This window comes from Canis aureus, chromosome 3 (genome assembly GCF_053574225.1).
Source record: "Canis aureus isolate CA01 chromosome 3, VMU_Caureus_v.1.0, whole genome shotgun sequence".
Taxonomy (NCBI): domain Eukaryota; kingdom Metazoa; phylum Chordata; class Mammalia; order Carnivora; family Canidae; genus Canis; species Canis aureus.
Window position 1 is genome coordinate 13,718,586 of NC_135613.1, and position 25,563 is coordinate 13,744,148.

Sequence of the window (25,563 nt, forward strand, 5' to 3'; positions counted from 1 at the left end):
AGCTCGGCCCACGCTCTAGCAGCCGCGCACTCTTCTCCCGAGCTCGGGTGCTCGGCACACTCCCCCTCAGCTCCCGGCGGCCAAGCCCTTCCGCCCGTAGGCCTCGGGCATCCCACCCGCAAAGCTCCCGCACAAGACCCAGAGAGAAAGGAAAGTTACTGTGTGCGGAGGCCAGGAGACGTCTTCACTGTTGCCCAAGATCCAGCAGCCGAAACAGGGGCCACCAGACTCGGGTTCAGCTGCCTGGGGCTCTAAGTTCACTCACCAAGCTGCTCTCCCCGGAGAGTTCCGTGGGGAAAGCTTCCTAGATCAATTCCCTGCCCTTGGAATCTCACGTTTCGGGAGTCTGGGGATCCCCAGCAGCGATCTCAGGTGAGCGGAAGCCGCAGGAACGCACTTTGCAGCCGGCGCCCGGAGTCGCAGGGTCCTTGCCTCGTTCTGATCGTCTCCCAGACCCGACTGCCGGCTAGGTCGGTGCCCCGGGCCGAGAGCAGCGAGCAACGTACCCCGCAGCGGGCGCCCCGGCCCGAGCTGGCGCGGCGCGGAGGCGGCACCTCTCTCCCGGGTCCCGCAGGAGCCCCCGACTTCGCCGCTTCCCGGTGCCAGGCTTCGCCGGAGGGTCCGCAGGGGCCGACGCGCTCCGCAGGCTCCCAGGGCCGGCGAGGGGCTCCCGGGGACACCCGCGAGAAGGCTCGGGGAGGACGGGCGCCGGGCGGCGGATACCGACGTCGGAGGCACCGGGCGCTCTCGGGCGGCGGGGAGCGGGCACCGGGGCAGGAGGGTCTTGGCAAACGCGAGGCGTCGTGGGGACGGGATGGGTGTGGGGTGGGTGGGGGTGCAGTCGCCGGGCAGCGGCCAGACGCAGACTCGCGCGCCCCTGCCCGGGCCCTGGACCTCCGCCCCCGCGCGCCCCCGCGGCCCCGCGCGCCCCCGCGCCCCCCGAGTCCCCGCGCGCCCCCCGAGTCCCCCCGCGCCCCCCGAGTCCCCGCGCGCCCCCCGCGCCCCCCGCGCCCCCCGCGTGCCGGGTGCCGCCGCCCCGCGCCGCCGCCGAGGAGAGCGCGCACAATGAGGCGCTTTCAGACGTGGCTGCGGTCCCGGAGCCGGCGGGCGGGAGCCGAGGCGGGAGGGACGGAAGGAAGGAGGGAGCTGGTTGGCCCCCGGCTCCCGCCACCGTCCCCAGCTCGGGGGAGGGGCGGGCGCCGGGGCGGGCGCCGGGGGACCCGGGGAGGGCGGGCGCAGGTGGGCCCGGGCCGGGAGGACGTCGAAGGGCTCGCGCTCCCTCTCAGCCTCCCGACCCGCCACGAAAGCGGCCTCCCGCGCGCGTCCCGGGCAAGGAGACCCCTCCTTGAGCCGGCGTCCTCCGCGCCCTCGGTGCATCCTCGCGGCGAGGCGACTCGGGAGCCAGGCCGCGCCCCAGCCCCCGGCCTCGGCTAACCTGCGCCGGGTCCGAGGCCTCTGGATGCCAGGCGGACACGCGCGGCCTCCCCGAGCAGCAGCCGACTGGGACCTGACACCCGGGGCTGGCTCCCCGCTCCGTTCTAGCCTGATCCAGAGGTCCGGCCTTGAGAGCAGGTCCGGATAAATACAGGGTGAGTTTCAGTAAGTAAAGCAGGCCCTCCCCCACCCAGATAACCAGAGTCCAGGCATCTGGAAAAGAGAATTCTGACCTCTTGCAGTTCGTGGTGGGATCTAAAAGAAGCCTCTGCTGCTGGGACTATAAATTAGTGCATTCTTTCCAGGATGCGGTTTGGCAACATGAACTTAAATCCTTAAGAACAGCCATAAGCTTTTTGAATTAGCAATTCCTTTCTAGGATTTATCTTTTTTTTTTTTTTTTTTTTTTTTTAATAGTAGGCTCCACACCCAGCAGGAGCCCATCATGGGGCGTGAACTTAGGACCCTGAGATTAAGACCTGGATATTTAAACTACTGAGCCACACAGGCACCCCTCCAGAATCTATTTTAAGGAAAGAAACGGCAACAAGGATTTATACACAAAGTTCATAGAAGTGTTGTTATTACAGTGAAAAAATTAGAAACAGTACAATAGAAAGACATGTATCAGAATACCAATGGGACGTCTAAGGACAACTTATTTTCTTCAGGTTTCTGTAACTACATTTTCTGCCAATAGGCATTTAGAATTTATCTGGTCAGAAAGAAACAAGACATCTTTAAAAAAGCATGAACATGATGGGACACCTGGGTGATTCTGCTTCCACTCAAGTGGTGATCCCTGCAGGGCTCCCTGCTCTAGGGGGCATCTGCTTCTCCTTTTCCTCTGGCCCTCTCCTTCCTTTCCCTCCCCTCATACTCTCTTAAAAGAATAAATGATAAATTAAAAAAAAAAAAACAAGAAGCATGAATAGGAGGAGAAAGAAAAAAAGACCAAATTTTTAGATGATGGGACCTAAGCAGGGGCTCAGGAGCCTCACTTGAGTCACAGAAACTGGATAATCATTGTGCAAAATTAGAGATCTCCCCCCATCCCAATCAACAAATATTAATTGTTTCAAACCTTGACTTAGCTCTGAGTTACAGCTCCTTTGGTAAAATCCTGTGTATTACTCACCTTTCTCCCTCTCGCAGGTACATTGTTTCATTCCGGTTCAGAAGCCACCAACATCTGATCTGTAAATAATTTGATATTCACCAGACACAGCTGTAATTTTCCAGCCTGTGTTTTCCACATGCTATGTGGATTCCACCAAAAACTCACAAGTACTTGGGGCCAGACCAGGGGACTTGCCAAAGAGCTAACAAAAGTTCCAAGGTCTTTGGGCAGAGACCTGGCAACATATAGCTGCCGGTGAGTAACGCGGAGAAGTGTGCGCAACCTCTGCCCTCCCCACCCCCTTTCCAAACTCTTGAAAAAGCCACAAGAAACCTTCCGTTTTGAGTATTTTAATTAGAAAGGTAGAAAAAATATCATGGTTATTTATACAAATTTTGCATTAAAATAATTTAACAAAATGCAAAGCAGTGTTTATCATGTCTTTAGCTCTTTTCCATATCTCATTACCTTTTTGTGATTCAATCCAGAAACCCTTTTTTTCATTTCTACCTCAAGAAAAAAGAATGCTTAGGTATATAAACAGCCCTAGATATTACAAGAAAAGGCAGAGGGGCCAGTGTTAAGCTATTTTTTGTGCTTGAATACTTCAAAACAGCTGTTTCCAAAACTTTTATTTTGGTCAGCCTGGAAGAAAAGGTGCTTTGGAAACAACTGAATCTCCAAGGTAAACTGCAGCATTCACCGAGGAGTATGTTAGCATGGATCAGAGCAGGCATGTCTCAGTGTCAATGATATCTCAGGATCATAAAGTAGATCCATTTATCCTTTGAGGACGGTTTGTTTCCTCAAGGCAAGAATGGAGAACTAGTCTTCACGCGCGACAGAGCCGCATTCAGTCGTCCCATCCTACAGACGCTCACTTAGGCAAGAGGGTGAACCTGCTGGACTACTTGACATTCTGCTAATGGCCAGGCCAGATTAAGTTGCCTGGGTGAGCATCCTCTTTATCCCCTTGCTGCACCTTGTGTGTCCGCCCCAAAGCCGCTCATTCTGATGGGCACCCTGTTCCTTCATCAAGGGAAATACAAGTGCTGGGTTTCCCGCTCGCTAGCCCTCCAAATAAACTCTGTGGTTGTTGGCAGTGGGAGCCAATACCAACAACAGCTCCTCTGTCACCCACGTCCTTTTCGAGAAAGGGGAGGGCTGTCAAGGAGGAGGAGTGGCAACTGTCCAGGCTGTTGGATGAGGGCCAGAGAAAGAAACTGCGGTTGCAATCCTTACTTCCCCCACTGTTGCCGAGAGGATTGTGAACGAAACAGCACTCTGGCTGAAGCCTGCTGTTCCAGGGGCACAGAAAGGGCGAAAGGCAGGGCAACAAGCCAGCCATGGCAGGGCAGGGATAAAGGGCCGCTCAGCTGAGCTAATAATGATAAGACGACTGTCTGTTAGCCGGAGGGCAGGTGGATGGTCCTAGTGTCCTGGAGTCACCCACCCATACACGTGTTCGTGTATGTGCTCTCGGGCGCTTCCATTCTCTCCTTCATGGCCTCTCGGTGCTGGAAACCAAAGTTTTGAGTGGGAAATTTTGATGCTCAGTAGTGGAAAGTGCTACTTACTGATTTGCACATCTCTCACAAGAGAGACCTGAAAAGAGTAAAAAGTGGTTTACAATAGTGGGAAGAAATGCATAGCATGTTTCTCAGTTCAAGAGAGGAAAAGTCTTTGCTCGACTAGAGATGGGATTCTTTCCAAGAGTTCTAAAATGACTGTAGTTGTCTCCTGAAATTGAAGCCTAAGGCAAGGAAAAAAAAAAAAGAAGCAAATTATAGCTTTCAGGAACCCTCAGATGTTTCTACAAACTAGTCCCGGGTGAGGTGCTTACAAAATACGGAATTTGTATAGAGAAAAATGAGAAAGGATTGTGCTTTGTCTCTGATAGGAAAAGCATACACACTGGCACGTGTCCATGGGCTCTCTGCAAAAATTTCTTAAGATGGCAGTTCTCAGACAATAAGGAGGTAGCCAGGGTCCTGCTTAGTTCTCACAAGTGGTCTTCTTATGATAAGTGCTCCTTATATGTTTCTCCCTGGGGCATTACTGCGACAGGGATTGTGGTCACCACCTGATTCTGAAACACAAATCTTTTGATTCTTTCAAACACCCAGAGGAAGATAAGCAGGATACTGACATACTGGATCCAGGCAAACTTGATCATTTCCCAGAATCCTGGTAGATATGTACAGAGAGTTAAGGAGTCCCAGATGATATTTTCTAAGTGGAAGTTAAACCAAAGGTTTAGTTTAGACGGGAAATGGCAAAAATGTTTCAAATACCCTTAATATAAAAGGGATGATAAAAGAGGATTAAGATATAAATATGGATGATTTTGACCTGAAGAATTGCCCAGAGAGAAATATGAAGAGGAAATGAGTATTATTCCCCCTGTATGAACAGCAGATGGAGTCATTTGAGCGGGGCCACAATACCGTAGCAGTTTCCAATCAAAGGCTTCCCACATCTGTTGCTTTTGGGGATGACGGAGGAACCCTCCTTTTTGGAAACTGAGCTACTGTGGCTCTTTAACTGAAAGGATATGAAATTACTTCTACTGGGTATCGGATGACAGCATTAATGACAAATGGAGCTTCAGCAGCCCTTCCCACCAGCCAGATGGGGTGGGGGTCCAGCAGGATGGTGGTTACTGTAATATAAGCAGAAGTTAATCCATGAATGCTCTCTCAATAAAATAATCAGGGCTATAAAAGTACTTTTTTACCTCTCAGGCAAATTCCGAACGTTAGAACTTATTCCAAAGAAATGATTCAAAAGGAAAGAGAACTGAATATGCAAAGTTGCTCACAAATTTGTTAAAATACTTGTCAAAATATTTATATTAAAAGGCCCCTGGGTGGCTCAGTCAGTTGAGCGTCTGACCCTTAATCTCAGCTCAGGTCTTGATCTCAGGGTCATGAGTTCAGGCCCTGTGTACTGGGCTCCATGCTGGGTGTAGAACCTACTTAAAATTTTTTTGTTAAAAACAGAATGGTGAGGGTGCCTGGTGGCTCAGTCAATTAAGCATCAAGCATCAACTCTTGGTTTCGGCTCGGGTCATGATCTTAGGGTCGTGGGATCAAACCCTGCATGGACTCTGTGCTCAGCCGGGAGTCTGCTTGAGGATTTCTGTTCCTCTCCCTCTGCCCCTCCACCCACACTCTCTCTCCCTCAAATAGATAAATCTTAAAACAAACAAACAAACTTGGAACCGTCTATATATTCTTCTACAATTGCTGAATGGCTAAGTAAAGGAATCCTATACTACCACTAAAAATAATACCAATTAAAACTTTGTAGCAGCGTGGGGAAATATTTATATTACGAAGTACAAAAAAAATTGGATCCTAAAATGTTTCTAAACTACGACAAGAGCTGTATAAAAATATCTGCTATGGGGCAGCCCTGGTGGCGCAGCGGTTTAGCGCCTGCCTTTGGCCCAGGGTGCGATCCTGGAGACCCTGGATCGAGTCCCATGTCAGGCTCTCTGCATGGAGCCTGCTTCTCCCTCTGCCTGTGTCTCTGCCTCTCTCTCTCTCTGTGTCTCTATGAATAAATAAAATCTAAAAAAAAAAAAAAAAAATCTGCTATGGACAAAGACTGGAAGAAATAAACAAAGAAAAGTTGTAGATGAGTGGTTTTGTTTTAAAATTCCTTTAGTTTTGGAATAATGCCATCAATGCATTACGAAAAAATCAGGAAGAAATACTGGAACTGCAGTCTCCAAACTTGATAAGTATGTGTGTACAGTATTCATGATATCTTGTTGCCAAGTAATGCTTCAGATGCCTTCAGAGAAAAACCTCAGACCACCAACCAGCCAAACGTGCTGAGTCAAACACCTGGGCTGGCCTGAGAGCCTTTCCTCTGTAAGGGATGGACACACTCTGCCTTCCAGCCTAGGCCTTCTGCTCTACCTCCACTGCTTACATGGGGTAAGTCACTCACATTCCTTCATTCTATCTGAAAACTAGGGATAACAATTTGTCTTTGGCTTCTTTTGTAGGTATGGTGGGGAGCAACTCAATTATGTAAAAAAGGAAATACATCAAGCCAGTGGTGAGATAAATGTGGCACTTAATAAATAAATACGGCACATAAATCAGCACTTACCTGCTAGACTCTAAGAGTAGTGTGGTGGAGGTAGGGTTGTGGGTCTTTAGATTAGGAGGCAAAGGATAAATCTGGGTAGCTTGTTCCCCTCCCATCACTGAGTATTCACCAGTATTGATACTTTCATCATGACAAGGGCTCCAATGTTCTCACTAATCTGGAAGGTCCTTGAGAAGCGGCTGAATGAACTGTACCTATGACTCACCATTCCTTTCCTGGTAAGCAGCAACAATGTGGGTGAGGTCGTAGTCATAGGCAAAAGGACTGGTCCCGTTGATTACGGATACCTGGGAAACAGCAGGAGGATGTGGGATAAGCCCCCAGCCACTTCTCCACTCCTCTTTCCACCCTTCCACCCACCCAGGCTGATCTCAAGGACTACCCTCTTGTACCTGGTGACCTACTCCTACATAGGTAATCCTTTTTTTTACAAATGGAGAGATGGTGACCACCAACCCTTTACCCCCTGCCCACCATGCAACAATTTAAATCATCTACATTCAGTCTTCTGGTGTTTTTTGTTTTTTTGTTTTTTTAAGATTTATTTACTTTGGAGTGAGAGAGAGAGAGAGCACGAGTGAGAGAGAGAGAGAGCACAAGTGAGAGAGGCAAAGGGTGAGGAGAGAGAAACTCAAGCAGACACTGAGCTGAGCACGGAGTCCAACACAGGACTTGGTATCATGACCCTGAGATCATGACCTGAGCCAAAACCAAGAGTTGGATGCTCAACCGACTGCGCCACCCAGGCAGTCCTCAGTCTTCCATTTTACAGAGATAGGAAAAGGGGTCAATATCCACCTTTAACAACTCTTACAGTTTATTATAAAATACCCTTGTCTATTCCAAGAGGAACAATAATTCCTTTGTTTTTTTTTTAAGAGACCATATTTTCAACTCCTTTGTCTTTTTTTTCTTTTTTTGCTTCTCCTTGGATGCTCTTAATTTACCACTTTTAAATGTAGATATAAACGTGATCAAGTGCAAATAATAAGCATATTGTATGCTCTGTAATTTACGTTTTTTAAATGCAGAGATGGAACTAGCAAACGATCTTTGGAAGAAGGAAACAATCTCCTGCCTTCTAATATCACGTTCCAATTGATATAATCTAATATATAAACCTTCAAATAACAAGTTTATAGTTATAGCCTCCCCTCCTTTTTTTTTTTTTTTTCCTCCCCTCCTTTTTATTTAAATTTATATTGACTACAGGTAGAGGGACTATAAATCCATGTATCTGGAATAGATAGAAGTGTCAGGGAAGGGTGGTGCTCAGGGACATTTGAACAGGGACCTGAATGGAGCCTTAGAGCAAGCTATGCAGTTACCTAGAGCAAGCTATGCAGTTACCTAGAGCAAGCTATGCAGTTACGTGGCAGAGGGAAAGGTCAATGGGGAAAGCTTGGGGGGGGAAGGGCAGGAGCTGCTCTGTGGGTTTGAGCAACAGCAAAAGGGCCGGTTTGGCTAGAAAGGAGCAAGGGGGACCATGACAGGACAAGCGGCTGGACAGCTGGGAAACGACAGGAGCAGGCATCTCGTGGGGCAGCTGTGATGGCTGAATGAGATGATAATTTGTGACCTCTTTACTCAGGGCTGGCATACATTATTATGCTCCCTAACAGTGGTTAGTAGGACTTCCCCAATTAAAAGGACCACTTGGAATATGGCACGTGGGTGCACATACACACCCACAAACAATAAATATTTTAGTTCTTACCGACAGATTTTTGTTCTCTCTCTCTCTTTTAAATACATTTTAATTTTATTTATTTATTCATGAGAGACACAGAGACAGTAAAGACACAGGCAGAGGAAGAAGCAGGTTCCTCGCAGGGAGCCTGATGTGGGACTAGATCCAAGGACCCTGGGATCAGGACCTGAGCCAAAGGCAGCCACTCAACCACTGAGCCACCCAGGCGTCCCTCTTTTTAGATGTAAATATAGGTGTATCTATCTCTAGATTTTGAAAGAATTCATGGCAAGAATTCCTCAGAAATCCTTTTCTGTACCACCCACAGAGAAATGCTATTTCTAACATTCATGTCTCCCTCTTCAAAGAACTTGATAAAACAGTAACATAGAGAAACAAAAAGAGATGGACAATATGAAGCCTCCTTACGTTGTATCGGACATCGAGGCCTCCACTGCTCAGAGGCTGCTTCTGCTGCAGCCGCAGCTCTCCATTCACATATAACTGGGACCCTGGCACAGCGAAGGACGATTGGAGAAACGCCATGCTCTGCATCACGAACGTGGACATCCTCTGAAATCATTAGGAGAGACAAGTTCAGGTAGATCTGAAGCCTGTGGGCTCTTGGCATCCCTGTCTGTGGCGGCAGCCTGCCAGCCCCTCAAACACCTGCCTAGCCATACAGGAAGCCCTCTGCCCAGAACCCTCTGAGCTGTCGAAGGCTCACACACATTGATACGACTCCAATGAGAAACCCATGATTTGCCTCAATTAAATTCCAAACTATATCTCAGAAGAGTCTTCTGCAGCATGGGTTTTCCTAGAAATCAGAAAGAGGGCTCAGTTCTATTAACAGGCATGGGGCACCTGGGTGGCTCCATGAGTTAAGCATCTGTCTTCAGCTTAGGTCACGATTCCAGGGTCCTAGGATTGAGCCCTGTTTCGGGCTCCCTGTTCTATGAGGAGTCTGCTTCTCCCTCTCCCTCTGCCCCTCCTCTGCTCCCTCTCTCTCTCTCTCTTTCAAATAAATAAATAAAACCTTTAAAAAAAGACAAAAAGGCAGGGACGGGCTTCCCTAAGGAATAGACTCACGTGCAATTGATAGGAGAAAGTCAGGATGAGCTGTACACCAAGAACATGCTCCGTGGACTGCAGAGGAAGCTCCAGTTTAAAATGCAGCATGTCCATTTTCCCATCCTGGTTCCTGTCTTCTTCTCTAGTCTAGGAAACCCAAAGAGAGCCAGTGACCCTGGTCCTTCATAGACCTGGCTAAAATCCACAGTACCCGCTGTACACAGTAACCCACTGTTCTGCTACACAGAGTATTTATCTCCCTCACCGAAAGCAAAAAAAAGAAATAATACATGGGTATAAGTGGATCAATATCGGGGAAAGATATTGCTGGATATATGCTGGATATATGCTGGAACCTGAACTTCATAATCATGCCTCTCAAATATTCAAGGGTCATACTGAACAGGAAGAGCTCGGAGGCAGCAAGAAAAACACCTGATGGCATATATATGTGTGCTTGTTTATTTTAGTTGTCTCCTTCAATCTTTTGCGTTTTGTTGCTGGTGTTTTCTTTTTTCTTTAGAAACATGTCTGAGGGCAGCCCCCGTGGCTCAGCGGTTTAGCACTGCCTTCAGCCCAGGGCATGATCCTGGAGTCCCAGGATCGAGTCCTATGTCAGGCTCCCTAGCATGGAGCCTGCTTCTCTCTCTGCCTGTGTCTCTGCCTCTCTCTCTCTGTGTGTCTCTCATGAATAAATAAATAAAATCTTTAAAAAAAAGAAAGAAACATGTTTGAGTTTGTAGAGAATATTTAAATAAATCTATTGCTCTAAAGTCATTTTTTTTTCCATAAAAAAGAAATGTATCCTAATCATTATACATTCATCTCCCAAGCAGACTCAGAAGAAAACCACCAAACTCTATTTTAATTTTTTCAACCACAAGTGTCTTTGCCCTCAGACTATTGATACTGGAACTCATTCTCACTGACATCAGGGCTTGAAAGCCTCGTGCATCTTTTAGTACCAATCAATACAATTAAAGAGAAAGCTAAATAAAATCAGCAAGTCATGAAAACCACACAGATGGTTTATAAACTATGTATACGAAGGTAGGGAAAATAGAGATCTAAGCACAAAAACTACAAATGACAGCTCACAAAAATCAGCAGAATCCAGTCTTACAACCCATAGTTGGACCTCATACTGATCCTAAAATGACTAACAGGAGTCATGTCACTGAAGTATGATCACTGGGGACATGATTCCTCGGGACAGCTCTGGATCCTGTTGCTACAACTGATCCTACTCCCCTGTAGGGTCCCAGAAGGGTTCTACTATGGCATATCAACATTCCCATTGGCATACTCCGTGAATGGATTCACGTTGCTTTCCACTGTTGTTATTATTATGCAAGGAAGCCATTCTTTGTTCTTTTTCGGGCTCCTAAGGTTGTTTGAGATGGAGCTATCTCAGTTTTCAGGACCTTTTAATCATGTCTTTCCTTCCAGACAATAATGTCCTTATCCTAGGCCTTGTTTTAGAGAAACCTACCCTTTCTCTTCTGTTGGATTCTGTTTTCTCTGTCCTGTTCCATCAGCTTCACAGGTGTAGGGGAGGGAGATTTGTTACCAGGGCTGATGATCAAGTTACGGAGGCAATTATGTATGAGCAACTATGAGTAGGATGGAAAAGAGGCTGCCTTGTCTTCCTGTGAATTTTCTTCAGTTGGGAAGACTTGCAAGACAAAGTCAGGTTCACTCTCTGTAGTGGATCCATGGCTTCTGGATCTTTAGGATTGGACAGGAAGACAAAGATCAAATGTCTCACCTTGCAAGAAGGATAGTGGCCGGGGTGGGGGTTGTCAGAAGAATCCAGACCCCAACACAGAGTGAGAGAAATGCATTTTTTTTCATTTGATATTTACAATAAGCCTGAGGTAAGCAGAGCAAGTATTATCCCCACTGTATCGATGAGAAAATCGAGGTACAGGGAGATTGAAGGATTTATTGGGCATGGCTAGTAATGGTAAAGATTTGAAACCATGTCTTTGCCTTCAAATCTGGTCCTCTTTCCAGGACTAAAATGTCTAGACTTAAAAACAACAACAAACCCTCAAGGAGAAGATGTTGGGTAGGACAAATCTTTTTGCAAAAAGCCAGCATCAAAAGTTTGAGAGAAAGTAAGTATATTATTTGTGCACATATTTTTACTCCACGTTCACACAGGATAGATATCTGGCACAGCACCATAACCAGTGTATGCTTGTTAAATTCACTCATTACTCTGTCAAGTATTTGTTTAAGGGCTTACTACATGCCAGGCACTGTCAGGTGCTGGAAATACAATGGCAAACAAAATAGACAAATTCCTTACCCTAATGGGGCTTACATTCCCAGCCAGGGAGGCGGAAAACAGATCAATAAACAAATAAATGTGATAAGTACCACAAAGAGAAATGAAGCAGGCTTCAATTAAAGAATGACACGGTATGATTTCACAGCCATTTGTACAGAAAATATTCAGGAGGATCTGACTGTGGGAGGCTGGAATGAAGTGAGATGAAGAGGCACAGATACATCTAGGGGAAGGGTGATCCCTGCGGACAGAGCGCACCTGCTCTGTGCTCTACGCAAAGTGGGCAAAGTGGGCAAAGTGGGTCAGTGCTTAGGGGAACGACAAGGCCAGTGCAGCCGAGTGAGTGAGGAGGAGGTGGAAGCAGAGGCCAAGGTAGTCATGTGGTGAAGGATGATGCAAACACTGCCTTTCCCACAAGTGCCCATTGCCAGGTCCGGCTCTCATCCCCACAGGGCTGGCAGGGTGGGCTGCTTCTATGCCAGCACTCGGACCACTGATGAAATCCACTCCTTTGTTCCATTTAGTTCAAATCAAGCTTAACACATGTGCATGTTACAAAGACAGGCATTCGGAGAACTAATACTTCTTTAACACAAGTTCAAGGTTAGTATCTAAAACCCAATCCAATCGGTATGTTTGGCTAAGAGAATTCGTAAGTTATATTGGCACCTTATTTTTATAAGGCAGATATACAATTGGAGCAATTTTTATATCCACTGATTGTCCCATCTGATTCCTCTGCATATCCCAGTTATAGTAATAATTAGCAATATTTAGAGATATTTATTTATTTATTTATTTATTTTTAATTTTTATTTATTTATGATAGTCACAGAGAGAGAGAGAGAGAGAGAGAGAGGCAGAGACACAGGCAGAGGGAGAAGCAGGCTCCATGCACCGGGAGCCTGATGTGGGATTCGATCCCGGGTCTCCAGGATCGCGCCCTGGGCCAAAGGCAGGCGCTAAACCGCTGCGCCACCCAGGGATCCCCGAGATATTTATTTTTTATTTATTTATTAAAGATTCTATTTATCCATTCATGAGAGACACAGAGAGAGTGAGAGGCAGAGACACAGGCAGAAGGAGAAGCAGGCTCCACACAGGGAGCTTGATGCGGGACCCCAACTCAGGACTCCGGGATCACGCTCTGGGCCAAAGGCAGAGGCTCAACCACTGAGCCACCCAGGTGTCCCTATTTAGAGATCCTTATATAGTTATGCTGAGGCTAAGAGACGGTTTGGGGCCCAGTGCCAAAACTGGGGCTAGGACTTAGATTTCAGGCTCTATTATGTGTTCCTTCTATAATAACCCACAAGAACCTGACTTCAAAGATTTCTTGGAGTTAAAGCAGGTAATCCTTTAGGATATATGTGAAACCATTACTAATATACTAGATGAGATCAATGTAGGCATTGGCAGGTTTGGTCAATTCTCATCAGTCAGCCTGAATCCATCTGGGTGCAAGGTGGAAGACAGAAACTAAAATAAACAATAACTTTAGGGGATCCCTGGGTGGCTCAGCAGTTGAGTGCCTGCCTTGGGCCCAGGGCATGATTCTGGAGTCCCGGGATTGAGACCCACATCGGGCTCCCTGCACGGAGCCTGCTTCTCCCTCTGCCTGTGTCTCTGCCTCTCTTTCTTTGTCTCATGAATAAATAAAATCTTTTTTTTTTTTAAATAAACAATAACTTTAATGGAGGGAGTTTAGTATAGGGGATAATTAGTAACTAGGGTATTAGAGGACCAGAAAGGCAGGAAGGGAATTATGTGGTAACATGCAGAGGGTGATGGCAGGATGGAGGTCTGTGCCTAGAGCTGGAGAAGGAAGGGAAGTGACCAGTGTTACCTCATGGAGCTGGGCCAGACCACAGAAACCTAGACAAAGAACCCACTAGAGGGAGTAAGGCTGAAGGAGACTTTCTCCTTCCTGTTTGCATCAGTTCCTCATCCCACACCACCCTCTCCCTCCCCTCCACCCCTATGAATGGTTCTTCACTCTGGTTGCAGTTTTTTCCAACTCCCAGAAGCAGGCTCATCATACCTCCTACAGGTAGGACCTCAAGAGCCAGTGGGTGAAGGGGAATGTGGTTTTCAGCAACTCAGCGTGAGGTCACAAAGGAGCATATAGGAGAGTGGGTTTGAAGCTGGAACAAGATTCACTAACCTGCATACCATGTGACTGTAAGAGTTACTGTAAACTTAATCTCTGCCTTTGTTTCCAGAGTGCTCTGACTTGCAAAGTATTTGATGGTTTGTTGGAATTTTGTTAGGATCTTGTTTGTTTTCATAACTTTTATGCTTTCGAGTCACATTCTTTTATTAAAAGTTAATGTCTTCATTTTTTATAAGATTTTTCTTTTAAGTAATCTCAACATGCCACATGGGGCTCGTACTCACAACCCCTAGATTAAGAGTCGCAAACTATACTGACTGAGCCAGGCAGGTGCCTCAAGGTTAATTAATTAATTAAAAATACTTAATTTATTTATTCATCAGAGATACACACAGAGAGAGGCAGAGACACAGGCAGGGGAGAAGCAGGCTCCATGCAGGGAACCCGACGTGGGACTCGATTTCGGGACTCCAGGATCACGCCCTGGGCTGAAGGCAGGCGCTAAACCACTGAGCCACCCGGGCTGCCCTATTTATTTATTTATAAAGATTTTATTTATTGATTGATGAGAGATGCAGAGAGAGAGGCAGAGACATAGGCAGAGGGAGAAGCAGGCTCCCTGTGGGGAACCAGATGCAGGACTTGATCCTAGGACTATGGAATCACGACCTGAGCCAAAGGCAGATGCTCAACCATTGAGCCACCCAGGCACCCCTAATTTCTTACTTTATACCAGTGTCTATTTTACTATATACTTGTCATCATTGGTGTTTAATTTTTTTCTTTTAATGTTGAAAACACTCTTTGGCATCAGTCTTTGGGTCTCCAACAGAGTAAGGACCAATACTTCATGGCTCCTAGACTCATCAAATCCTTGCTACCTGTATTTCAATGAATCTAAGATACTATCGATTATAAAATGCATCATTACTTTATATGCCAACAAAAAAGCAAAATACTTCTTTAAATTATGACACAATGCTTTCTAATTACTAGCATTTCCTTTATACTTATTAAAAGCTTTTAGATTCTAGGTATATTTATATTAGATCATATTTATGCACATAAAAATATAAGCAAAATAAATTGATCTAGGGATTCCTAAAACTTCTTTCCATTGTGATTCTTTTGCATCACTTTATGACCCAATGATATCCATACTTTTAAGACTTTATTTATACATGAGAGACAGAGAAAGAGAGAGAAGCAGAGACACAGGCAGAGGGAGAAACAGGTTCCATGCAGGGAGCCTGATGTGGGACTCGAACCTGAGACTCTAGGATCATGCCCTGGGCTGAAGGTGGTGCTAAACTGCTGAGCCACCTGGGCTGCCCGATATTTATACTTGTCTACGTAATTTTGTCCTTGATGCCATCAAGCATATTGGAGATACATTTTTTTAAAAATCCATAAATGGAACTAAATCCATTGGTCTGGGCTCTTAAGAAGGCTTTTGGAGTGCCTGGATGGCTCAGTTGATTAAGCACCCAACTCTTGATTTCAGCCCAGGTCATGATCTTGGGATCAGGCTCTGCATGGAGTCTGCTTGAGATATCCTTTTTCTCTCTCCCTCTGCCCCTCCTCTGACTGAGTCATTTGATTTTGCTCAACATTTGGTTTTCATGGTTAAAATAATGTGAAAACTGTATCTTAGACACGATGCTCTCCACTCTTCTTGCATCTCCTATAGCCTTCAGCCCCCATAGATTCTAGGTCCACACATGCCTTAAAGAGGTAAATCAGGCTTGTTGAAGGGACTGGTCACCTTGTGCTTTTTTTCTTCTGTCCTTAACAACAGCAACAATATGAAACTCGGATTTATAAAGCATTAAAAGCACAGGGACTTTAGAGATGCTGTCCAAGGTGAGCTGATTAAAGCAGAAGGAAGGCTATTTCTGGCTTCTGAGGCATTTTCCCAAATTAGCAACCACAAAGCCACCCCCAAGTATTTGGTCAAACCTTGACCTAAAACCACTGCTTCCCTGGTCTCCTGTGGAGTTTCTTAGACAGGCTGTAGTTAGTCTAGGCTGTTGGGATTTGGCGGGGGGGAGCATTTTGTTGCAATAAGGGTTAAGAGTATATGATATAGAATGACAAACCCTTGTGTTATAGTCTTGACTGTTCAATTAAGAACTAGGCAAATGGGCAGCCTTGGGTGGCTCAGCGGTTTAGCGCTGCCTTCTGCCCAGGGTGTGATCCTGGAGACCCGGGATCGAGTCCCACATTGGGCTCCCTGCATGGAGCCTGCTTCTCCCTCTGCCTGTGTCTCTGCCTCTCTCTCTCTCTCTCTCTCTGTGTCTCTCATGAATAAATAAATAAAATCTTTAAAAAAAAAAAAAGAACTAGGCAAATGATGTCACTTCTCTGAGGGGTATAACCTCTACATCACATGGTTACTATGCAGATTAAAGACGTAATATATGTAAAAAAAAAAAATTAAGGGCTAACACTTAGTGATTATCACAGGCCAAGTTCTATGTAAAAGACTTTAAATGTATTATCTAATGATAAAATGCCTAGCATATGCCTGAAACAGTAAATCAACAATAATTTTTATTACTATGGCTTGTAAGTTTATCACCACGGGATCACCTCCTGTTTAAAACAAAATTGAGACATAATCCACATACCATAAAATTACAGAAAATATAGTTTGATTTTAGGATTTCATGAAATTGTACAACTATCACACCCACCTATCTAATTCAAATTTCAAAACATTTTCATCATCCAAAAAAGAAACCCTATGCTCATTAGCAGTCACTGCCATTTCTCCCCACCCCCAATTCACCAACCCCCTGGAACCCCTGTCTCTACAGATTTGACTCTTCTGAACATTTCACATAAATGGAATCATAAACTGTGCTACCTTGTGGCTTCACTTAGCATGTTTTAAAGGTTCATCCATGCCATAGCATATGATTCCATTTCTTTTGGTGGCTGAATAACATTCCATTATATGGCTATAACCCATTTTGTTTAACCATTCATTGATGGACATTTGGGTTGTTTCTACTTTTCTGCTATTAGGAATAAAGCTGTTATGAACATTTGCGCACGAGTTTTTGTCAGCTCTTCAATTCTCTTGGGTACACATATACCTAGGAGTGGAAGTGTTGGAAAATACCTTAATTCCATGTTTCACTTTTTGAGGAACTGCAAACTATTTTCCAAAGCAGTTATGTCATTTTATATACTTACCTGCTTTTCAAATTATTTATTAATTTATTCATCACACACACACACACACACACACACACACACACACACACACACGGGCGGGGGCAGAGACATAGGCAGAGGGAGAAGCAGGCTCCATGCAGGAAGCCTGATGTGGGACTCGATTCTGGGACTCCAGGATCATACCCTGGGCTGAAGGCAGGCGCTCAACCCCTGAGCCACCTAGGTGTCCCCTTACCTGCTTTTAAATTTTCATTGTTTTTTGGTTTGTTTTTGCCTTACTTGTAAATTTTTCCTTTAAAAATTATTGCCATTATGGGGCTCCTGGCAGGATCAGTTGACTGAGCATCCAACTCTTGGTTTCAGCTCAGTTGTTGATCTCAAGCCCCACATAGAGCTCCATGCTCAGCATGGAGTCTGCTTGAGATTCTCTCCCTTTCCTGTTGCCTTTCCCCCTGTTCACGTGCTTTTTTTTTTTTCTCTCTCTCTCTCTCAAATAAATAAATCTTTAAAAAATTATTGTCATTGGGCAGCCCGGGTGGCTCAGAGGTTTAGCGCCACCTTCAGCCCAGGGCATGATCCTGGGGTCCCGGGAGCAGGTCCCATATCGGGCTCCCTGCATGGAGCCTGTTTCTCCCTCTGCCTGTGTCTCTGCCTCTCTGTGTGTGTGTGTGTGTCTCTCATTAATAAATAAAAATAAAATCTTTAAAAAATTATTGTCATTATAATATAAAAGTCTTATGTACTACATTCTCATGGTACAAAATTTAAAAAGTACAAAAGGATATATAGTAAAAATGTTTCTCCCCAACCCTAACCTCAGCCACTTAGTTCCTTCCGCAGAGCAATAAGTGTTGTCAGAAAGAGTAAGAGCATGCATGTATATATATGTATACACACCCACACACATATTTTGTTATTTTTTCTATTATTTTTATATGAATGGAAACATACTATATACAATTTTTGTTTCTTATACTTATCAGTTTCTTTTGGAAGTAATTCCACATCAATATATAGAGATCTACCTCATTAAAAAAAAAAGGCTATGCAACATTCATTCCACTGGGTAGAAGTACCACAATTTCTCTGATGAATCTTCTATTACTATATTAGTTATTTATGTTATAACAATGCTGCAAATGCAACTTTTTTATGCATGTCATTTCACGTGTGTGCACTAATCTTTGGATACCTTACTATAAGTGGAAGCAGGCACATGCATTTGTAATTCTGATAAATATGGACAAATATTCCTTCAAAGAGGTACATCAGTCTACAGTCCCACCAGTGATATACACAAATGGTCACCAGTTTTCCTATGTCTTGACCATGGTGCTGTCAGACTTTAAGCTTTGCCTATTTGATATATTTTAAAAATGGCACCGATACATTCTTTGCATTTCTCTAATAATGAGTGTGACTTCATATGTTTAAGAGTCATATGTGGTTTTTTTTTCTTTGAACTGTTTACATTCTTTGCCCATTTTTCTATTGGTATTTGGCCTTTTATTTATAGACCTATAGGCACTTTATGTTAGGAAAATGAGCTTTTCACAAGTGATACAAATGATAAAGCTTTTTTCCTAGTTGTCATTTGTGTTTTGATTGTGCTTATGGTTTTACCATGCCAATAATTTTTTAAAAAGATTTTATTTGAGAGAGAGAGAGTGCACAAGTCGGGGTTGGGGGGAGGCAGGCGGGAGACTCCCCAGTGAGCAGGAAGCCCTATTCAAGACTCAATCCCAGTACCCTAAGATCATGACCTAAGTCAAAATCAGTTGCTTAACCTATTGAGCCACCCAGGCATCCCTATTCCATATTTTAAATTGAATAGGTCAAGACCTATCTGGACATTAATTCTAATGTATAGTCTAAGCATTGGCTCCATCTTAACTTCCCATTTTATCGTACAAGTCATCTTTCACTACTGATTTTAAAATGCCACCTTCATGATATTTGAGTCCTTTTCTATATTTTTTATACAAGTTCCCCAAACCACACTGCTTTACTTATTATGGCTTTAAGGTACAGTTTAATATCTGGGAGAGCTATTCTGCTTGTATTACCCTTCTCTTTCTCCTAGAATTTTTCCTTCTTTGTCCATATGGCTGTTTGTACCCCCAAATTGTCATGTTTTCATTGAGGATGCATTAAAATTATAGATTAAGCAAAGGAGGATATATTCATGCTGTCAAAATATGACAGAGATTACCATTTATCTTCTTTGTGCCATTCATCAGTCTTTTTAAATTTTACTCATAAAGATCCTGCACATTTATTTTCTAAAAATGTTTGTTTGTTTATTTATTTAAGTAGGCTTTATGCCGTCTGGAACCCAATGCTGGGCTTGAACTCATGGCTCTGAGATCAAGACCTGAGCTGAGATTAAGAGCTGGATGCTTAACTGACTGAGCCACCCAGGGACCCTCCTTTAAAAACATTTTTTTTTAAAGCACACATTTCAGGATGCCTGGGTGGCTGAGCAGTTGAGCGCCTGCCTTCGGCTCAGAGCTTAATCCTGGAGTCCTGGGATCGAGTCCCACATCGGACTCCCTGCATCAAGCCTGCTCCTCTCTCTGCCTATGTCTCTGCCTCTCTCTCTCTGTGTCTCTCATGAATAAATAAAAAATATATATATATTTTTTAAAAAAAGCAGGGCAGTCCCGGTGGCCCAGTGGTTTATTATTTTTTTTAAAGATTTTATTTATTTATTCATAGAAATGCAGAGAGAGAGAGAGAGAGGCAGAGACACAGGCAGAGGGAGAAGCAAGCTCCATGCAGGAAGCCTGATGTGGGACTCGATTCTGGGACTCCAGGACCACGCCCTGGGCTGCAGGCGGCGCTAAACTGCTGCGCCACGGGGGCTGCCCCCCAGTGGTTTAGCACCACCAGGGTGTGATCCTGGAGATCAAGTCGCACGTCCAGCTCTCTGCGTGGAGCCTGCTTCTCCCTCTGCCTCTCTCTCTCTCTCTGTGTGTCATAAATAAATAAAAAAATAATAATAAAAAATAAAGAAATAAAAAAATTAAAAAAGCATACATTTCTTGTTAAACTTATTCCTAATGAGTTTATCCTTTGGGGTTGCTGTTGTACTTCCACTATAACTTCTAGCTCATTTGTTTGTATCTCAAGATTTCAAAATATTCTCAAACCAAGAGCTCGCTAGGAAGAAAGCAAATCATATACTGAAAAAGAACACAGATGAAATAGTTCATGGATTACTTATAGATACTGGCCTAGAACAGAGAGGGGAAAAAGACTAGGAAAAAGGAGCATTGGTTTTGTGTTTTATAGTGTAAAATCTGCCCTATTAAAAATGATTAATAATTTTGGGCACCATATAAATACAGGTATGGTTGGTTGGTTTTGTGGATCAAAAATTGACACACAGACACTAGAACATGGGCAGTGGTATCAAGGGAGTAGTTCCTGGTTATGGAGATCAGAGCCTAACTAACTAGCAGTCCAACTGGAGAACCAAACAGTTGTAGTGGATGAACAAATGAATGAACCCTAATGCTCTCTCCTTGCTTTCACGATTACTTTAAGTTTTCATTTTATTTATTTATTTGAGAGAGAGAGAGAGAGGGCACACTTAGACTCAAGTAACCTGAGAGTATGATAGAGAGGAATACTCAAATGTAATGAAAAAAAAAAAAACCCAAAAAATTCTAACAAAAACTTAAAAGACAGGTAATGCTAACCTAAGGAAAACTAACAAGGGGCGCTTGGATGGCTCAGTTGGTTGAGCATCAGACTCTTGATTTCAGCTCAGGTCATGATCTCAGGGTTGTGGAAGCAACCTCCTCCCAGTGTGGAGCCAGCTTAAGATTATCTTTCTTCCACCTCCCTCCCTCTGCACCACCCTGCTCTGCTCACACACTCTCTCTCTAAAAAATAATAAATTAAATAAATTTTAAAAATTTAAAATAATAATAATAAAGTACATCTTTTGTTTGGAATAAAGAAAACCTTTGCTTTCACTCTTGGAAAGGAAACCCATACATGCAGAACACCAGAAATACAGTGAGTATACCGTGAAAAGCATACCTTGACACAGCCTCTCTCCGTAGTCACACTTCCCCACAGGCATTATCATCTCAAGAATGAAAATGGGCAACAGATCATGATTAGAGAGGAGTTATTGAGGCAAATTTGTCTCCTATTCCAGTTTTACTTTTTAAAATCATTTTAAAAGGTCTGATCCAGAGCAGCCCGGGTGGCTCAGTGGTTTAGCACCACCTTCAGCCCAGGGCATGATCCTGGAGACCCGGAATTGAGTCTCACGTTGGGTTCCCTGCATGAAGCCTGCTTCCTCCTCTGCCTGTGTCTCTAAGTAAAATAAAGTAGAATCTTGTTCACTGCAGTATGCTCTTTAATAGTGAAAAAAGTAAAATCCTGGGATGCCTGGGTGGCTCAGAGGTTGAGCATGTGCCTTTGGCTGAGGGCATGATCCTGGAGTTTTGGGATGGAGTACCCACATCAGTCTGTCTGCATGGAGCCTGCTTCTCCCTCTTCCTATATGTCTCTACCTCTCTCTCTGTGTGTCTCTCATGAATAAATAAATGAAATCTTAACAAAAAAAAGAAAGAAAATAGTAAAAGCCCATCATGAACCCACCAACAGGGAACTAGTTAAATCCATTACTTTTTCCCTATAATGAAAATTTTATGCAGATCTTTAAAAGAATAAATTAATAAATGTACATATATCAAACCCAAACTTTAATTTTATGTCATTATATATACCTGTAAGTCTTTAATATTTTACATTTAGGTATTATATATTTTATATGCATTTTTATAATCAGAAAAATCAGGAAAAAAGTAATCTGAACTGTATTTTGTTTGTAGTTATTCATATGACCAATCAGATGTAAAAAAAATTTTTTCGGAGCACCTGGGTGGCTTGGTGACTGAGTGTCTGCCTTTGGCTCAGGTCATGATCCCGGGGTCCTGGGATCGAGTGGGCACTGGGCTCCCCGCAGGCAGCCTGCTTCTTCCTCTGCCTGTGTCTCTGCCTCTCTCTGTGTCTCTCATGAATAAATAAAATCTTAAAAAATTTTTTTTCACTTAATTACTAAAAAAAGTCTGAATTTTTTTTCAGCTACACAAGTTGGCTTGTAGATCAATCATTTCTGAGATATGCAAAGAGATTCAGCTTTGGAAGAAGAAAAAGTAGAATTTTCATACTTCTAGAGGAAAATGTTTTCAGAAATGAGCAGAAAGGTAATGATTGCAAAGGAAGTACTCACTCATCCTGAACCAAATTCTAAATTAAAGACAGTAAAACGCCTCCTTTTCATCCTGGACAACTGCAAGATGAGCAGCATCTAATTCTACAAGCTCAGAGAGGCGGGACTGGGATCCAAGCACATTCTGGGTAGATCGATGAACCAATCAGCGCCTCTTCCACGTGTTAGGTCTGCATAAAAATGCCTGTCCAACCAGCCGCTGCTCCGATGCACAACTGCACCGAAAAATTGGGGTAATTAATAAGAACACCACTCGGCCTTCGTGACTCCTGAAGAAAGTTTCGCGACCCCGCATTCATCAGGTCAGGCCCACGGAAATGAGGAGGGCCAGAGACCGGCTATCCCCAGGCTTCTGTAGGACACATGGTGACAGCAGGGGCTAACATTCTTGGGGGCTGTGGACGGCTTGGGGAAGTCGAGTGAAACAAGAGAGTCACTTCCCGGGAATGAAATCCACGCCCAAGCCCACGCGTCTCTGTACACAACCTCCGTGGGTTCAGGGACCCCTAACACCCACGCTGGGCTTCCCACGGCCGGAGCTGGTCGCCCTCTCCCCGCTCCCCCGTCCCCCCCCGCCCAGTCCCGGGGGCCCTCTAGGCCCCGGGCGGGAACCACGCACCGAAACCAGCGGGACGCGCAGGTGACCCCCCTGCAGCCGGTTGAAGGCGGGGAAGGTGCTCCAGGCGAGGAACCCGCCTCGCTCGGGTCCCAGTAAGGCCACGAACAGCACCTGGTGCTGGAAGCGCACGGTCGGCTGCTCCTCGTAACTGCTCCGCTTCAGCCACAACCCTGCGGTGGAGAGGGCGGTGGACAGCAGGTCAGGAAGGCGGGCGCGGGCGCAGCTGGCCGCGGGGAGCTGTGCGCGCAGCGGCCGCGAGCAGCTCACCGTGGCTCCGGAAGGCCACCAGCAGGGGCGGGATGTACGTGAGCGCGGCGGCCAGCAGCAGGAACAGCGCGGCCTTGGAGCAGAGCCCCGCGCGGTAGCCGCGCTCCACCGGGTGGGAGAAGAGCTCGTACAGCGCCATGACCGCCTCGCGGATTCCGGCCGCTCGCCGGGGAGCCCTGCGCGGTTCGCGAGGGAGGACCAAGTTTGGCTTCTCCTGGTTGCCATAGCTCGGTCTCCACGGCAACCGACGGCGCAGGGACGGGAACCAATAGCAAGGACGCGGGGCCCCGGCGGGGGTGGGGCTAAGCGGGGACGGCGCCGGCCGGCGGGCGTTCGTCCTCGCTCGACGCGTGCCGCGCAGTTTTCCAAAGGCCAAGTGGGCGCGCGGCGTGTTCAGGGCCCAGAATCGTAGCCGTTTCCGGTGGTAACGATTGTGGGAAATAAGGTTTTTCAGAAAAGTGGGCTTAAAGTCGTTACCGGCTCGCGTGTCCTCCGTTAATCCGCATTGTGGTTCACACCTGAATCCGGCCAGTCACAGCACACCTTCCGTCGCAGGAAAACGCAAAAGAGGAACGTGGCTGTGCTCCTGGACGTGGCGCTGGAAGGCCAGGCCGGCTCCCTGCGGCTCCGAACTTTGTTGCTTTCTCTCTACTCCACAGCAGGATGGCGCAGACACGGGACACAACTCTCCCAGCTCTTCCAGGGGTAAAGGGTAATTACTACGTGGCTCTCTCTGCTGAATTTCCTTAGCTTATCCTGGGGACAAGCTTGGCCACCGGTTTTAGGGGAAGCTGTGCCACACCCCCCCCCCCCCCAAAGATGATAGTGGCTTATCACTTAATTGAATGCTTTCACCTCTAACCAGTATTTTGAACATGGCAGAAGGAATTTTTTTTTTTTTTTACCCTGGTCAACAGCCAAATTCTTTAGGAGGCCCTAAAAGGATCACAATGCAGCGCCAAAAGGTAGTGTGAGGTTTGTGGTCAGAGCGGAATCCAGCAGGCCATGCCTCTATTTTGAAGGCAACCTAGAAATAGCTTTTAGATAATGCAGCTGAGATCCTAACTACATAGATGCTTGAGGGGGCCAAGAGCTGATCCTTCGGAAAAACTATCCAGGGTCCTCACCGCGGTTCAATCGACAATATGAGCCATAAGATTTTTTTTAATTAAAGATTTTATTTATTTATTTGAGAAACAGAGGCAGAGACACAGGCAGAGGGAGAAGCAGGCTCCATGCCGGAAGCCCGACGTGGGACTCGATCCCGGGTCTCCAGGATCATGCCCAGGGCTGAAGGCAGCGCTAAACCACTGGGCCACCAGGGCTGCCCCAGCCATAAGATTTTGACAGATCTGGTTCAGTACTACTCATCTTTGCTTTAAAGCTTCCCTAGGGTGGCAACACAGCTCTTAAATATAGCAATTGTTAGGCTTAAATCTATATTATGATTCTGACGTTATACTGTATCAATGATTTAAGTGAATGACTTTCATTTATTCAAGTAACAAAACCATATAATTTAATTCATATGTGGGACTTCAGAAAACAAATGAACAAAGGGAAAAAAAGAGACAAACCAGAAAACAGACTATATTATTATATAGAACAAACCGATGGTTACCAGAAGGCAGGTAGATGGGAGGATCGGTGAAATAGGTGAAGGGCAATGGGGGGCTGACACCAAACACTTATATAAGAGAGCGCTTATCTTGATGAGCCCTGAGTAATATATGGAATTGTTGGATCACTATGTTGTATGCCTGAAACTAATACACCACTGTATGTTAACTACACTGAACTAAAAATTTAAGAATAACCATTAAAATAAGATTCTGGAATCGATGGTTCTAGTGTTACCTCCTGAGTGCAGCTCTACACCAAGGAAAGAGGCATTTGCCTTCAAAGTTCCTTCTTTCAGTAGAAGGAAACACATACTGTGGCTAGTGTCAGCTTAGTCACTGCTGAGAACAAGGTGGTGATTCCTAAGAATTTAGGTGTGTGAAGTGCCTCCCCTGAGATGCCATGAGCTTTGCAAAAGTATTTAATAATAATGGATACTAATACTTACTCTTTGCTTCCATTATTTGAAGAAGCTAATCTTTGTGGTCTTATTTTGATTCTTTAAGAGGGAATTTTATTTTTATTTTTATTTTTTATTTTTTTTTGGAATTTTAGTTTTTAAAAATGCTAAAGGTCTGTGTATATTGTGTCATTGTCATATATTCATAACTGAGAACTGACTTCTCTGTTTCCATTTCCATAATTTTTTCATGTTTCATAAAATTTACTTTTTAAAAAAGATTTATTTATTTTAGAGAGAAGGAGAGCACGTGAGTGGCGGGGAGAGGCAGAGAGGGGGAAATAAGCAGACTCCCCTGCTAAGTGCGG

The 25,563-nt window shown here is 45.0% G+C and overlaps 2 protein-coding genes and 1 long non-coding RNA gene across 13 annotated transcripts in view; 1 reads left to right on the top strand and 2 right to left on the bottom strand.

Moving 5' to 3' along the window:
* The window catches only part of CHST6 (carbohydrate sulfotransferase 6), a 15,504-nt gene extending 12,756 nt beyond the window's left edge, over positions 1-2,748 (bottom strand). For 2 of the 8 annotated variants that reach the window (XM_077890768.1, XM_077890779.1), the window contains exon 1: positions 336-909. The gene's annotated coding sequence lies outside the window, so the exon portion shown is untranslated. Of the gene's footprint in view, positions 1-159; positions 910-1,435; positions 1,574-2,572 lie in introns of those variants that run through there. The other 6 variants (XM_077890756.1, XM_077890763.1, XM_077890793.1 and 3 more) reach the window with 5 other exon arrangements.
* LOC144309864 (uncharacterized) lies at positions 1,237-4,483 on the top strand. The gene is made up of 2 exons (XR_013375758.1): positions 1,237-1,589; positions 2,590-4,483. It is a non-coding gene; the product is annotated as an uncharacterized LOC144309864 (long non-coding RNA).
* On the bottom strand, positions 2,889-23,396 carry TMEM231 (transmembrane protein 231). 4 transcript variants are annotated; one of them, XM_077890817.1, is made up of 7 exons: positions 23,176-23,390; positions 23,020-23,078; positions 9,462-9,590; positions 8,799-8,942; positions 6,885-6,966; positions 5,106-5,216; positions 2,889-4,747 (listed from the first exon to the last, which is right to left on the bottom strand). In XM_077890817.1, the coding sequence occupies exons 1-7, from the start codon at positions 23,312-23,314 to the stop codon at positions 4,572-4,574; spliced, it is 840 nt and encodes a 279-aa protein (XP_077746943.1). In that variant the 5' UTR covers positions 23,315-23,390; the 3' UTR covers positions 2,889-4,571. The 4 variants fall into 4 exon arrangements, with proteins under 4 accessions (XP_077746943.1, XP_077746936.1, XP_077746941.1 ...); XM_077890810.1 differs by having other exon boundaries at positions 22,909-23,078; positions 23,176-23,389; XM_077890815.1 differs by having other exon boundaries at positions 2,889-4,741; positions 5,100-5,216; positions 22,909-23,078; positions 23,176-23,389.
* Between the last annotated feature and the right edge of the window lie 2,167 nt (positions 23,397-25,563).